Genomic DNA, 16,443 nt, shown 5'->3' with positions numbered 1-16,443 from the left:
ATAAAAGGCTAGCCAGTAAAGGAAGTTTGAAGAGCAGAATATGTTGGGATGTTGAGAAATACCAAAAGTCAAGCCAAGCTGAATAACTAAGCAAATACCAGAAAAGCTTCTGCAAACGTTTGCATCGGAGGAGAATAAGGAAAGCCATGCAAACACTGTATACAAAGGATGTGATGGTGATTAAAGATAGGATATGGCCTCCAGATGTGACTTCCAAACTAAACACATCCTCTGTCTCCATTTTCAGCAAGAGGAAGGAATTGATCAGGGTGAAAAGGAGGAGGCAGATAAATGATTTGAGAATGAAAGCAAGAGCAATGACAGCTGATATGAAAGCAAAACACGAAAAGCTCATGAACTCCAGCGAAGAGGAGCTGGTGATTTCCATAATGTAAAACTCAACTCTGTGAGTTTTAATGACTACTACAAACTTTGGCATGGTGATTTACATGGGAAGAACAGGAAGACAGTTTCTATAATGATGACAAGCCATGAGGGGGTGACTGGGAAGTGATAGTGTATCACAGGGTGTCGTGGTTCAGGCCTGGTTGGTAGCCAACCACAATGCAGCAGCTAATTACCCTCCCTTCCCCCTCCCCACCTGGGAATGGGGGAGAGGATTAGAGGGGTGAAGGGAGACTCGCAGGCTGAGATAAGAACAGTTTAATAATGGCAATAAAACGAAAACAATAACGATGATGGGGGGAAAACAAAAAGAAATATATAAACAGACAGTGTATAGTGTAATTGCTCACCACCCGCTGACCAATATCCAGCCCGTTCCCAGCCAGCGACCCCGAGATACCAAGATCCCACAGTTGCAATCCCGGAAGCGAGAGAGAGAGCTCCTTCCCAACCACCCCTCCTTTATATAGTGAGCATGACGTTCCATGATATGGAATATTTCACTGGCCAGTTTGGGTCAGGTGCTGTGGCCGTGCTCCCTCCCTGCTCCCTGTGCCCTTGCGCACGGGCAGGACGTGGAGAGTCGGAGAGTCCTTGAAGTCTCGGTAGCAGCTGAAAACATCAGTGTGCTATCAGCACTTTTCCCATACCAAACCCAAAGCTAAATCCAAAACACAGCACTCATCTAGTCCCTGAAAATGAATATTAACTCTATTTCAGCCCAAACTAAGACACAGGGGGTTACCATAAGTGCCACCATCATATTTATCAGGATATATGAATTTCTAGTCAAAGGACAGAAGTAGATCATATCTGACTAGTTATCTGAAAGGAAGTTACAAGCAATGTTCTTCAGGATCTAATGATGCTAGCACAAACATCCTGAACATGGCTGTGAAATTTGTGACGATGCAAAGCTGGGAGGTATCACAAACACAAGAGGAGGATCAAGGTATCACAAAGAAGACCCTGAGGATTAGAATCACAGAACTTGGAGGAAATCTATTGATTCAAAATGCATGAAAGGCACAAGAAATGAGTACTACGTGATGGTAACTTATCTGCTTGAAGACAACCAGACAGACACCCAAGTGACTATGAGTTCCCAGTGTAACAGCAGCCATGGAAAAGACCAGCACCATGCTGTGGTGCAGAATAAAAGGTGTTTTCTATGGTAAAACAATGACCTCTCAAGCTGTTGTCTAAGGCCATGATGAACTGTGCCTGGAACACGGTGCAGAAATATCCCCATCCATGTCCAAGACCAATGAATTGAAGTGGAAGCAGGTCTTGAAAAAGCCTGTTAAGGTGGTCAGGGAAATGAAGAACATTTCCTGTAAGAAAAGCTTAAAATAACCTGGCTTGTTTAGCACAACCATGGGAAAACAGAGATGCAAAGGGACTGCTCTGCCTGCATACAATGAAGGAATAAACACCAGGGAGGGAAAAGAGACATTTCAGCTATTTATGTTGGCATAAGATCAAATCAACTATGAGATGGCCAGAAATACATATAGGCCAGCTATTAGAAGAGAGTTTTTAACCATTAAAGCAACTCAGTAGTGGAACAGCTATGAAAGAAGAGCAGTGGGAGCAAAAGCTTTTCCTGCTTTGAGGAGTGTAGTTGAACATTCATGAAAGGTGTCTGTAATGTCAATGCTTGTAAAGCAGGGAGATGGATCCAGAGATCCAAAAGGTCCCTCTTCACCTTATCTTCTTTTATAGAGGCATAAAGTAACCTTGTCCAATTTAAGCTATTTTTTACCGGCACTAGTGGCTAAGTTACAGTCCTTCCTCCTGCCTGCCTGCATTGTTACCATAGGAAGAAATTACATTTTAAATTCACATTGCACCTTCCACACTGCAAGATCCACAAATATTTTGGAAGCCAGGGCCCTAATTTTCCAAAGGAGCCATTGATTTGGTATGCTTTTAAAAGCTCAGGTCCTGATATCCAGAGGTAGCAAGTGCCTGTATTGCTACGTGACAGCAGATGCCTTCCTCATCTGGACCTGGGCTGTTTGAAACAGATACACCCCTAGAAAAAGAAAAAAAAAAAAAAAAAAAAAAGCAAATCTGTGAGTACTTCTGAAGTCATGGATGCACATTAATAGAGTTTGTCTGAAAAGAGACAAACTAAAACAACTCCCTAAAAGAGATTGTGATGTACACTTACACCAGCAGGTGCCAGGCTTGTTTTTTTTTACCACTATTTGTTCTTTAAACACTTGATCAGAAGCTCCACCTCATGTCCAGTTTATTCCCCTGCTACTAACTCTTAAATCCAGACTTTGGAGGAAGAGACTTCTGTATGTGACCAGCTTGTCAGGGAACCTAAGCTGAAAGATCCTTTCAACTCGTACACTTTTCTTTGATTTTCTCAGCATGGAGCACACACTCATTGAAAGATCAACAGTTGTGAAGTTTCCTGGGGCACCCGTCTGCTGTAAACACGCCACCAAAACTTCCGTATTTCTCCTAAGTGATCTTAATTACATTTTGCAGGCTCTGCTTGATGTTTGGCTAATTCTGAGTAATCATTTACTCATCCTTCTGCGTGACAAAGAATGTTTTAGGGAATGATGCAATTGATTTTGCAACCTCTATATTTAGACACTGACGCTCTTAGAGGATTTATCGACTAGAGCTTGCTGTAGCAGGTTCCCAGAAGGAGAAAAAGATGGAATGGAGAAGAGGGTTAAGAATTGAACCGATAACTTAATCTTTTCTCTTGGGTTGCTCTGGACTCTGGGAAAACCATGACCTTCACCAGCAAGTCAAAAAGAAGCAACCCCCTTTCTGCACATATGAAGTTTCCATCAGAAATAATGTGTATTTCTGTCATGTAACCTTATTGGGGGACACACAAATCCTGTAATAAGAAGAGGAAAATAGATACTTCCAGCAAGATCAAGTCACAGCAGCTCCCTTGGGTTAATTTCATGTGCTAGTGCACGTGACCATCACCCATTTAAATGGAAACCTCTAGGGCAAGCATGGGATGAAGATACTCCTAAGCCAGTGTGGAGCAAGGCACTGGAGCACAGAAGAGCTGTAGGACTTGGACACAAGTGTGCAAGGAAGATCTGGTGGTGCCAAAGAGGGCACTGGCTCTGCAAAGACCAAGTCTAGCATGTCAAGTAGTATTTCACCCCCTACTTTTCATCATGCCTTGACAGGGTCTCCATGGACTCTACCTGCACAGAGGGCAGGGATAAACATTGTGCAGCACCAAGATCCAGACCTGCAGCACCATATTCATCTGACAAAGGTCAAGGTGGGATCATTGAAACATTTGGGCATACTTCCCTCTCCCAAGATTTTTAGCTGTGACTGGTGATTTAGGGTGATGTCCTTCTGAAGGGAGATGGACAACAATATGAAATTCTGTAAAGGAGATTTTTGTGAAGAAAAGGCCCTCGAAAGCTTCTGGAAAAAAATCAAAACTCTTCATGGTATCTTATGTTGGACATCCCATACCACTACTTATTTTTAAGAAAAAAAAAACAAATATAAACTAAATATAATAATAATAAATAAGAAGTCTTTATTCTAGTTCTCTATGTCCTCAGGGCTGAAAGGAAGGATAAAAAGTTCCTTTTCCCCACACACTCCTCGCTAGACAGCACCAGCCAAATTGATTGGGATAAAACCACGTAAAGGAACAGAGTGCATCTTTGGGGCAGGTTTTTCTCCGAACTGAGAATGACTTTCACTAATTCAGCTTCTCCTACCTGCCAATGGCTGTCATCATCTGCACATCGGTGATGCTGTCATCATTGGTTAGGTTTCTTATGACGCCATCCGTGAGCTCCAGAGGAACAAATTGGACAACACTGGCCAGGGCATTGGATGGTGCTTCCTGCTCCTCTGCAAAACATGGATGAGTGTCAGCATCATGAAGATGTTAGTGGCCGGGAAAACCAGGTACGTGAGGTCATTCCTCATCTCTATAAGCCAAATCATTTCTGCTTACGTAAATGGAGCGGATAGTCAGCTGGTGTAAATGATCAGTGTGGAGTCCACACTTAGCTGTGCTAGGAGGACAATTCCTCAAATCCCAGTGTAGCATTTAATGAGACCGGGTTGTAGCAGATGGGCTGTTGCATGAAGCCACACACAGCCCAAAGGGAGGATGGGATCACAGACACAAGAACGTTCTTGGGCCAACACTGGGTCCCAAATTTCCTCTGCTTGCTCTCTTTATACTAAATACTGCAAATAATTGCAATGGGATGCAACTGCAGGTTTTCCTGCCTGGAGCACCTTCCAAAGGATGAGACTTTCATACAGAGGGTACTGGAAAGCCCATCTCTTCATGGGCTTAGGAATAGTTGGAGCAGGAGCTCACCTGCCGGCAGAGTGTCCAGCAGTGGTACCTCCAAAAATCTTCTGACACTCTCTGCAATAACCTAAAGGCCCCAGAAGTTCTGTCCCATCTTAAGATATGACCACCCTCCAGAGAGGTAATAGGGCTTCCTACCTCTAGATCTGTGAGAAATAACTCCTTAGCTTTTCCCTAGTTTCTGGTAAGGAGTAGCCTGTGGGGTCCCATCAAGTCAGCCATAGGAGAGTGACATTTCTAAAAGCTTTCAAGTCCCACTCTAACCAGCTGCAGATAAGGTGCTTTCCAATAAGATCATCTGACGCTGAAAAGTACTGAATACACAAACTTGTGCTGCAAATATTTCAACCCAGTTAACAGCTCCTGTGTACAGACTCTGTGTGGTTTCAGGGGATATTGTTTTTCAAGCTTAAAGTCCTGGGTAACTTTTAGGGATGCTTGCTTATTATATTTCAGCTGTGGCTGCATTTTTGGAGTGGATGAGAACCACGCAAGATGTCAAACTAATCAAATTTTACTTCATCTGAGCTAACATTTACATTCATTCCCAGCCTTTTTTTTTTTTTTTTTTTTTTTTTTTAAATTACCTGTTGAAGAAATAATAGTGAACAGCTCCTTCAAAGAGGGCAGGATGGCTGAGGTCTGAGTCCTCCAGATCCTCTGCAGAAGACCGCTCACTTTGTTCACCTGCTCCAAAAACTCCATGATGTCCTCTTCCCCCTCGGAGACACACTGGAACTGCCCAATGCACCGGATCAGCTGCTGACAAAACAAGACTTGGTGTTTGCCTGTGGGAATGCACTGAGGATGCTGGGTTAAGAGTTTGCTGATCTTGGCACACTGCTTGGGGCTGGGCCTCTCGCAGACTTTCCGGAGCACTTCAATCCTCAATAAACTGAAGATGCTGTTTGCTGATGGGCTTTCCAAGATGAACTGCAGTCCTAACTGGATATAATCGAGTACATAATGGCTTCTCTTCCCCAGAGGTCCATAGCCTTCCTGGAGGAGACTCAGCAGGAAGCGGACATTGAAGAACTCCTCAAATTCCTCCGGGTGGTAGTGGCCGTAGACCTCCAAAACCTCTTTCCCGATCTCTCTTTTATACATGGTATCCCCCGTGAGATAGAGCTTGGTAGACAGCTCCAGCATGGACCAGCATTGCTCGCTGTCCATGGGCTGCTTCGCTGCCTCAATGACGCGCCTCACAAGCCCTTGCTTCACGTTGTTGGGGTATGAGGACATCACCACGGCTTCCAGTATCTTATCCATCTCTGCTCCCAGCTGCTGAAAGAGAGGAACAGAGCAGCAGTTCAAGCAGGGTCTGCTGAGCTTTCAAACCCAGGTTGGCAAGGGACATCAAAGAATCAGAGCTTGAGAACTGTCTGACTGCTATGAAGATGATAATTCTTATGCTCTTTTCATGGTGGCATTCAGAAAAGTTTCCGCTCTGGTGATATTTAACTGAGACTAAAGCCCCCAAACTGAATGAATATACAAAAATACAGAACTTCTTCAGACTAATCATACATTTGAGCATTTTTGTCTGGTAAACAGCTAACTACAGTCTTACACTTGATCCCAATGATGGATGAACTCCCTCTCCTTGATGGGTTCAGCAACTCAAGACATTGTCCCATGTTTTACAAAACCCAATCCCCACTGGAGACTGCCTGCCACAGACCCACGGAGGGGCTGAGTGGGCAATTAGAGGAGCCAAGGTCTTCCACTGCCGTCTGCTGGCTCAGCTGTCCTCAAGGGGCAAAGATGCTCCCGATGACTGTCTTCACATTCAGGGAAGGAGAGAAAAGCCCTGGGAAGCAAAGATAGGATTGCAGCCTCTCTGTGCAATAGCAGGGGCATATGTTTGATATTTACGCCATGCCGCCAGCCACTCCGGCTGAGTGGTGCAGTCTTGGCTGCTCCCCAAGGACCTGCCGCATTTGTATGCGGGACCAAAGCGAGAGGGGAGAGAAACTGCAGAGTCAGGAAAAATTTCCCATTCGTCACAGCCCGACTTCACCAGCAAAAAAGTGTTAGAGGAGAGAGTGCTTAAAAAAACCCCTAAGGATTTCCCTGGAAGAGCTCAGAACAACTTTTATAACCAGGTGTTGGATGCACTACTGCACAAGAAACCCCATTACAGAGCGATACAATTAGACAGTCAGGATTTCTTAAAAGATATTACAGGGACTATATAAAGGCTCACCCATGTCAGGCCCTCCCGGTGCCATGAACTGCACAAATACACATTTGGAGAACATCCCTCCCTGCCTATAGCCTGAAACAATCCATGGGGGAGGGAGAAGGAAGGCATGTATCACCTTCGTTACCTAAATGAGGGACCAAGGTAGGACAGATTCATTCACGCCCATGTGTGTCTGACCAGAAGAATAATCACCACCTTTCTGTTCCTCAGTTTCCTAATCTGCAAAATGAGGCCAACACACAACAATTCCTGGTGGGGTTGGTTAAAACTTCCTTCATTAGCACTTGGAAAGCATTTGAAGCTTTTCAAGTGGGTAGTGTTATATTAATTAAAAATATGTGCGCAGGTGGCATGTACCCCAAGCATGGTTTTCACAGATGATATCCAGAAGGGACCTCCAAAGATGCCACACAAAGACCATCCTGTCCCTGGAGTAAGCCTGTATCTGAGCCAGAGAGTATATTTTCTCCTGGTAGATAGCTGATTGCTGGTGGAGAAGGAAAACTCATGCTAGATACAAACCTCAAGCTCTGGCTCAAAGCTGCTTGGCTGGGAAGCTTTCCCACTCAACCAAAAATCACCTCTTCCCATCATTGCTTCCCCCACAATCTCACAGGATGAAAAAAAAAAACATGACATATGCATGGCCAACTCCCCATCCAGCGATGACAGCAGCCTACGCTGCAATGGCTCTCCAAGCACCACGTTGGCCTTTCTGTCCCCTGCCTGTTGACTCATACAGTCCTCTGCTCACATGCTGGATTTATTTTTCCCCATCAAGCACCACTGCTGCCTTCCCTGCAACAAGCTATGACAGAGCTAATGCTCCTCATCGCATTGTTTTCACAGGATAGAAGACATACGCAGGACTCTTGAGGGACCAGCCTGCATTAAACCAGTAACAAATGAGGGTGAGGTAAGAGGAGAGAATAAAAACCCACAGGTAATGTCTTTTCACCTCAAACAAAGTTCCACAGTGACAGCAAAGGCTAAAAGCCAACCTGGAGAGCAGATTGGACTTGCAGACAGACTAGAAATCAGGAGGAGCAGTTGTCCTAGTTGTAGCTCAGTGGTCACCCTGCCCATAGAGAGACTGGCACAGACCTGCAGGTCAATCCAGTACCCCCTTCATCTCCTCTCTGCAGCTTCACAGCCTTATCCCCGACACGCCGGACATCTGGCAGACAGATAAGAGATCAGGAGGAGACAGAAGGATCTACGGTGCTCACTAGTTGTGTCTCACTGTTACATGGTTAATTCCCTGGAGCAATCCATACCGAGCCTGGCACAGTGGTGTGGAAGCACCACACAAGCAGCATGGTCAAAAAATGGCTACAGACCTTTTAGACCTAACCCCATAAATCACCACAGTCCACAGCCCACTGGTGTACGTGGTGTTGGTTGGCCTTGCTGCCCCTCTTGAGGGTGATGGTTGCCCACTGCTGTCCCCTCTGTGACTGGGCTTTTAGCTACTTTAGCACTGTAAAGCTCCATATTCAATAGACAAACAAGTCTCAATGGAACGTATCTAAGGACTGTAAAGGCAAATCATCTTCCTCATCAGGAAATGTCATGATGTCTCATATTGACATTAGGACCTCGAAGACACACAGGGAGAACCAGTTGACCTTGTGGCAGAGGGTCCATGCTCTCCTCACCAACAAAGGACTGTACAGTACAAGGTTGGGCTTTAGGCAACAGTCCCACCTACACCTCTCTAACTACCCTGGTGTCAACAGGAGAGGACAAACAAGCTCATGTTTCTGTTGTGTATCAGGGTACATCAAGCTGCTCCTTCGGTGTGGGCCAGACAAAGCCAGGATGGAGGATGCTAACCAGCAAGACCCTAAGAAGGAGACATTTATAATATATCTTACAATCTTAGAAAAATATTAAAAACAATATTCAAGTTGCTTTGTAATATGTAATAATAAATATTAAAGCCTTAAAACTACACTAAAAGATCATTCTACACTAAAAGATCATTCACATGTCAAAGGTTAGGAATTAAGATGGCTAATTCAACCCCAGCACAACTCAAGATGCTTTCAGAGAGATACTATTTAAGGGATCTCATATTATTTTTTTTTTTTTTCCCCAGGACCTGACTGGAGAATGAATCAGGGTTTGCAGTGAAGGAGACTGTTGTCTGCAAGATCACTGTCTCGTTTGTGGTAGAAATTGGAAGTGTGTCATAAATAACCCAGGGAACTGCAAGAGGGGGAAGGACAGTTTCATTGCTGGGCAGCTGAATGCTGCCTTGGAGATCTGGTCCCTGGCTCTCCACTGTTTAATACTGAAATAAAGAGACTGAATAGTCATATAATCAGGTTTCTGTAATGCAATCCTGAAGTGGAACAACCCTTCTGTACTTCATCTTCCTCACTGGCAATAACAACTCATGGAAAAAGTTGGGAGGATCAGCTCATTCCTGATTGTAAAGAGAACCAAGTTCCTGGAGCACACAAAGATGCTATAGAAGGTCACAGTGTTAATTATTAACCTGAAGAGCCGCTTTGAGATTCCTATCTGTTATGTAGCTCACAATGAAACAGAAAGTACACAATATGAGCTTTGCAGTGAAAAAGAAAAAATCCCATGAAATGGCAAAACCAATCTGCCCCCCCAGTGAACGACTGGCAGGAGCAAGATGGATAAAAATCACAGAATCAGGAGGGAAGGGACCAGTGGGGGGTCTCTAGTCCAACCCATGCACAAAGCTGAAATCAAACCAAGCTGCTCATGGTTTTGTCCATTTAGGTCTTGAAAAAATCCCAGGATGGACATCGTGCAACCATCCTGGGCAACATGCCTCAGTGCCTAATTAGCTCATAGTGGGAAGTTTTTCCTTTTTTCCAGTTGGAAACTCTTGTTTCAATTTATGTCTTTTTTTTTTTTTTTTTTTTTCTCCTGCCGTGCACTGCTGGGAAAAGCCTAGATCCATCTCCTGAATAACCTCCTCAGAGGCACTGGAAGGTTGCTTTCAGTCAGTCCCCAGCCTTCACCAGGGCTTAGTCCATGCTGGGTGAGTCCAACCCAAGTGCGTGACTTTGCATTTGTTCCTTGCTGAATTCCATGAGGTTCTTGTCAGCCCCAGCCTGTCCTGGCCCTCCTGTACGGCAGCCCTGTCCTCAAGTGTATTGACTGTTTCCCCGAGTTTGGTGTCACTCATTTGATGAGGCAAATTTCATCTCCTCCTCAAGGTTTTTGATAAAAATATTAAAAAATGAAAGGTCCCAGGATGATTCCAGCCAGTTTCCTACCCAATTAGCAGTCCACTCACCTAGACTGCAGCTTCTCTCATATCTTTGATACAAGGATGCTGCAGGACATCATCTCAAAAGCCTTACTGAAGTCAAAGAAGACAGCATCCACTACTCTCCCCCCATTCACAGATCTACCAGTCCATCCTTAAAGGCCATAACTGTAGGTCAAGCATGATTTACCCTTGGTAAGTGAGCGCTGGTCATTTCCCAGCCACCTCCTCCTTCATGTGCCCAGGACACAGCTTCCAAGAGGATCTGCTCTATGATCATCCCAAGAACTGAAGGGAAGGCTGACAAAACTAGGTTCTCAGATAATCCTTCCTGATTTTCTGAAGATGTGCTAGAAATTAAGGTGTGTTTTGGAAGAGGAAGGGATGTCTCCTTATCTCACCATTGTCATGCAGATGCTCAGACCTACAAAACTGTCCTGAAGACACTCTCCATTCCACCTGGCAGATCAATGAGTGTTGATGGCATTAGGTACCACACACTGCATTCACAGATACACACCAGAGTCCACAGTGCTTCTTCCCATGTCCCCCTCAAAATAAAAAGGGCACTGTAAAAGAGAGCAGCCCTGGCTCCAGACTTAAATTCCATCTAAAGCCACAAATGAAATGAAGTATTTCATCAACATTTGCAACAGGTGTTGCTGACCATGAGATGTGTCCCTGCAAGGACAGATACCCAACCATGCCCTAAAAACTAGAGAGGGAAAAGAAATTTAAGCAAAGAACGGTATTGACCAGATGAGTGTTACTCTCCAAACTGAGTAAACTGCAAAAAAAATCCCTAAAAGCCAGCCTCAGGATGAAAAAATCACTTTGGGCTTTGATTGGGTCTAATCTTCATAATCTGTACTGTTCAGAGGTGTCCTTATATTTCTCTCCTGCCTGTGTTTTTTCTTTAATTATGATCCATTTCAATTAAATTCTATCCAATTACTTCTAAATCAATTAATTCCCCCATCCCTGCCAGCAGCAGATTTACAGTAGAGACTCCTCAATATTGTTTTGCAGAATGCAGTAGCAGTTCCCACACCCCAGATCTTACAAGGCTCTGAAAACATAGATCTGAGATGTACCTTACCTTTAGGAAATCCTGGTATTAAATTCAGCAGATTTCCTGACAATGGCATCATATATAGTTTGATGTATAGTTGATACAACACTAGAGGAAAAAAATCCCGCCATCCAAACAAAGACTGATAAATAAAGTGGTTTGCTTCTACCTTTCAAAGAAGGAGGAGAAATCTTGATCTACTTCCCTGAATTCTCTGGAGCTCTGGAAGTACAGAAACAAGACTCACCTTTTATTGTCCTTAACTCCTGCTGAAATGGTTTCTTTTATGTCAGCCAAGACATTACTGTTATTCTTGCTGCATCCTCCAGGCAGCTAAGCAATTAGGGCTCAATCCTGCAGGAGCTCAGCATGATGCAGGATGGAAGGCAGTGCACACAGTCCTTGCTAGAGCACAAAATACTGCACAAAAAAATACTGTGTTCTCTAAAATTTGTATAAAATTTGCCATGAATTAGTATACAACTTCTTAAAAGGACCAGCCCCTGTTTTCACACAACTCTCTAGGTCTGTTTTCCAGGAACAGAACATCAAATTGTGTCCTAATGATTTTTTTTCATGGAACAAATGTCCCCTTAATTCATAGGCAAAGAGGATTTTTTTTTTTTGGTCCAAGGTACCTGCCTGTTCATCCAGCCAAAGAGGGGAAACCACAGCCTGCAACTCATCATTACCACATCCAGTAGATACAGCCTGACCAGCACTATCAGACAGTCATTCTTATTACTGCCATGTGACTATTTTTCTAAAAGGCTAAACAGCCCTCTGAATAACTAGGAAGAAATTGCATTTGCCCTACAGAGTTGGAAATATCAAAAGGCCACTGTTGGGCCCTCATCCATGCTACTGCCCCTCCTACTTCTGCCTCCCCATGATCTAGTATAATTTATAGAACTGGTTATACTCTTCATTTAGCCAGGATCTAGATTTTCTGACTAAATAACCTTAATTAATGTAAGTGATGTGATTCCAGTTCAATGATCTTCTGTGTATACGTCAAGCACTCACAGCGACTTAATGCTGTGGTTTCTATCTTGAGTCCTCCCAATGACACAGTTACTGCTTCTCTCTTTACTTCTTTCTTAACTATTTCACATCTACCTACTTATTATTTTCTAAAGTCTCAGTCCTCCCGTTTACATCATCTGCACCATAATAATGCCTGCAGGCTTCAATTGAAATAGAGCCCACTGGCCTACAAACTATATCTATAGGAATATATGCAAGGGAATATATGTCTCACTTAAGAGGCATGGCAGATGTCATTCTCACTGTTGTAGCAATATGAAATATTGAGGCACATTCAGATCAAACCATTTTCTCAAGGAGATGCAATAGGTTGTGGAAAAGGCAACAGCCAAACCTCTCAAGACCTGCAAATATATTAATGGCAATGTTCCACCTTACTTTGCTTGCTTCAGCTGCTATTCGAGTTGCACCCAATAACGTGCCATGGCAGAGCAGAGGATCAGGTCCATTTTTATGAGATCTGGACAGAAACTCAGAGCTAATAACTGCAGAAAATCCAGTTAAATTTCCCTTTAGAAACAGAAGTGAGACTCTACCCATCTGCAGACTTAATAGGGAAAAATTGCCAGCACAGAAGCCTGGCCAGATTTTTTTCACATAATTATAATCTGGTTTTCTAAATTCACCTTCTCTTTTCAACAAGATCACGTATTCTTTGCTTCCTGTCCCAAACTGCTTTCCAGTGACAGATTGCACTTGTGTTATGTGTCTCCTACTCACTAGAGATAATTACTTTTGGCTGGCAAGGCTTTTCATGCTTTCCTGTCCTCTGTTGCACTGAATCAGAACCACTCTAGCACAACACTGATGGAGAATCCCCTTCGGCCACTGTCAGTAGCAGATTTGGAGCAGGAAGTTGAACCCAGGCTCTGCAGGGCCTTCCACCCTACTCAGCAGCTTTCTGTCCTCTCCAGAGAGTAAAGATTTATTTGAGTATCGTCATCCAACTGGACTGTTGGCATCTTGCATGGCTTTGCTCTACATTGGGAGCTCCACCTTGGGAATAGCAAGTTTCTCTCCTGTGGCCACACACTTTTCTAAGTAAAAGTAACTAACCAAAATACATCTGTTTGCAGTCAGCCTAAATTTACCATGTAGTAGTCCATACCTTGATTAAAATCTGTTTATGGTTTAGATCCACAAATTACTGTGGTCCCTTTTCCTTTCTTCTGCAGTACCACGTATTCCATCATTCCTCTTTCCTCTAAAACATTATAAATATGTTTGACCACATCACACAATTCTACCAGCCATCTCCAAGTGATATACCATGGCCTTAGTTCAAAAACAGGGCTGGGCTGGCTTCCCTATCTGAACCCATCTATCTTAGCTACCCTTCTCTCTTATTTCTCCAGCGCTACTTCTTTGACCCCTTCGGTACACACAGATCCCCCAGTCTCTTTTGCTCTGTGTTTTTTGCTGGGAGGGCATTCAGTTATCAAATAAAAAAAAAAAGGCTTTGGCTGGATGTCAAAGCAATCAGCACAATAATACCAAATAAAGCCCAAGGCCCTAACATTTCATCCTCTCTCCAGACTCCCCCTCCCAGCTCCCTTCCTCCCCTCCAGTCAACAGCTACATACACATGGCTAATACCTACTGCTATCCTTTTCTAATAAAGCATCTCAAAACCATCACTAGCATATTATTAGACATCCTGGTATGGATGCAGAAAGCAAGGCATAAGGAAATAAACTCTCTTCCATTGCCTTGAAAGCCAGCAGCAGAGAAACGTACATAAGGCAGGATTTGCTCTAACCACTAGACCAGCAGTGACAAACCACTGGCACTACAGCTAATCCCAGCACCAGCCATAGATAAAAATAACCCATCCCAGTTGATTTTAATTTTCTAACTATATTTGGCATCGGATACCCAAAAGCTTTGTCCTGCCCGCACTAGGTAAATTTTTCCCAGAACAGTCACTCCACATCCCCCAGATGAACATATCTTCCTTTCCATCCCCCAAAAGCCTTCTGCTCTCCTCCTTAGCCAGAGCTCTCAGCCAGGGCTGTGTTACCCTACTTCCACAGGGCTTTATACTAAGAGTGCCCAAATCCTGCTTTGACCTTCAGACCAATGTCTTTCTACCATCATCCCTGAAGACTATAAATACATCTACACCAGAAAGCTGGTTGTTTTCTTGAAGGTATTTATAGCATTAACATCACTCTACTTCCTTCAGATTTATGTCTTCTTTTGTCTGTGTATAAAAATTAAACCCCTGGATATAATCCAAGGAAAAACCACGTCCTGTTCACCAAAGCATACTGGACCGAGGGCTGACACTGCTGAAGCTGACTGGGATTCATCAGACACTGCCTCACTGCTTGTGGATACAGAGATCTCAAATTTTTTGGTGGTGCCTTTAGAAGAAATGAGGTAAGAGACTCATCTGAGACCTCAGTTTCCCTCCAGCCCCCAATATATTTGGCTTTGCATCAGCCAACCCAGAAACCATGAAGATGAAGTGAGACCATGGCAAACTTTACGAACTCCATCACAAAGATGTCCAAGGCACTTTGAACCCCTTCCCTAGGTGAAAGCTCAGCCCCTTGCTACATCCTCTCAGCCTGAGGTAGGGCATGCAGTCGAAATTTTTCTGCACTGAGCCCTGTGATACAAATATAGCAGGGTATAGTTGAGTTCCCAAAGTGTTTTGAAAACCTCACAGGAGTAGAAAATATTCCAACGTCTACTTTCATCCCTCTTGGTAACACCTGCAAAGTCCAAGCTGGGGCAGGTTGAACCTGAAAGGGGTTTGGATCTGGACCACTCTGAATTTGACCCTCATTTTCAGGGTCTTTTGGCTCCCTATGGGATGTGAACATCCCTGGGTGTCTCTTCCCTGGTCAACTTCCCTGGGGAAAACCTGCACCCATCTTGGCCAGTTTCCCATAACAAGATGCTGCTTTGTAAACAGGTTTGCAAAGCCCTGCAGGCACCGCGGAACGCACACACACCCACTTGCCAATGTTGCTCCTGTATCTCTCCCTCCAAGCATCCCTCTGTAGCCTGAACCCCAAACACCCAGATCCTCAAGCATCCCCCCTTCAGGGTTCCCTTCTGCATCCTGACCGCAGACCATCCCTCTCTCTGAGCATCTCTCTGGGAATCCTGAATCCAGGGCCTCTCTCCTGAACCCCTCCCTTGAGCATCCTTCCTGCATCCTGATCCTCCGTGCAGCCTTTACTCCTGCATACCTCCCTCCAAGCTCTCTTCTACATCCCAACCTGAGCATCCCTCTGAGTATCCTTCCCAAGCATCCTTCCTGCACCCCCTCCCTTGAGCACCCCTCCCTCTCAGCATCCCAGTTCCTGAGAACCTTGACTGCATCCCGACCCCCAAGCACCCCTTACTCCCAGCTCCTTTCTGCACCCCAACCCCTGAACATCCCTCCTGCATTGCAACCCCAAGGATCCCTCCTGCATCCCAACCACCAAGCATTCCTCCCTCTGAGCATCCACCCAGCACCCCGACCCCTGAGCACCCCTCCAACACTCCTTTCCCTGAGACTTCCTTTCTGCCTCCTTCCCCCCGAGCATCCCTCCCTCTGAGCAACCCAACCCAGAGCACCCCTCCAGCACCCCTTTCCCCAAGCACCCCTCCTGCACCCCATTACTCAAGATTTCCCTTCTGCCTCCCAAGCATCCCCCCCCCAAGCACCCCTCCTGCACCACATTCCCTGAGACTTCCATTCTGCCTCCCAACCCCTGAGCATCCCTTCCTCTGAGCAACGCAACCCCGAAGCACCCCTCCAGCACCCCTTCCCCCGAGGATTCCTCCTGCACCCTTTTCCCCACTACCCCTCCTGCATCCCTCCCCCCAAGCACCCCATTCCCCAAGACATCCCTTCTGCCTCCCTCCCCCTGAGCATCCCTTCGTCCGAGCAGCCTGACCCCGGAGCACCCCTCCTGCATACCTTTCCCCGGAGCACCTCTCTAGCATCCATCCCACCGAGCATCTCTCCTGCACCCCTTGCACCCCTTTCCCCGACTACCCCCCCTGCACCACTCACCTTGAGCACCCTTCCCCCTGAGCAACCCCCCTGCACCCCTTTCACTGAGCATTCCTCTTGCACCCCTTCCCCTAAGCATCCCTCACCTTGAGCA

The 16,443-nt window shown here is 45.2% G+C and overlaps 1 protein-coding gene across 3 annotated transcripts in view; it reads right to left on the bottom strand.

Moving 5' to 3' along the window:
• USP35 (ubiquitin specific peptidase 35) overlaps nucleotides 1-16,443 on the bottom strand; it is a 30,083-nt gene that overhangs the window by 11,952 nt on the left and 1,688 nt on the right. For 2 of the 3 annotated variants that reach the window (XM_032990813.2, XM_032990812.2), the window contains exons 2-3: nucleotides 5,338-6,034; nucleotides 4,140-4,275 (exon numbers count right to left, since the gene is read on the bottom strand). In XM_032990813.2, the coding sequence (XP_032846704.2) occupies nucleotides 4,140-4,275; nucleotides 5,338-6,019 (818 nt within the window). In that variant the 5' untranslated portion in view covers nucleotides 6,020-6,034. The remainder of the gene's footprint in view (nucleotides 1-4,139; nucleotides 4,276-5,337; nucleotides 6,035-16,443) is intronic. The other variant, XM_032990810.2, reaches the window with a different exon arrangement.

Source organism: Tyto alba, unplaced genomic scaffold (assembly GCF_018691265.1).
Source record: "Tyto alba isolate M040663 unplaced genomic scaffold, T.alba_DEE_v4.0 Super-Scaffold_2, whole genome shotgun sequence".
NCBI classification, from domain to species: Eukaryota; Metazoa; Chordata; class Aves; order Strigiformes; family Tytonidae; genus Tyto; species Tyto alba.
This window is presented reverse-complemented; position numbering and strand designations above follow the sequence as displayed.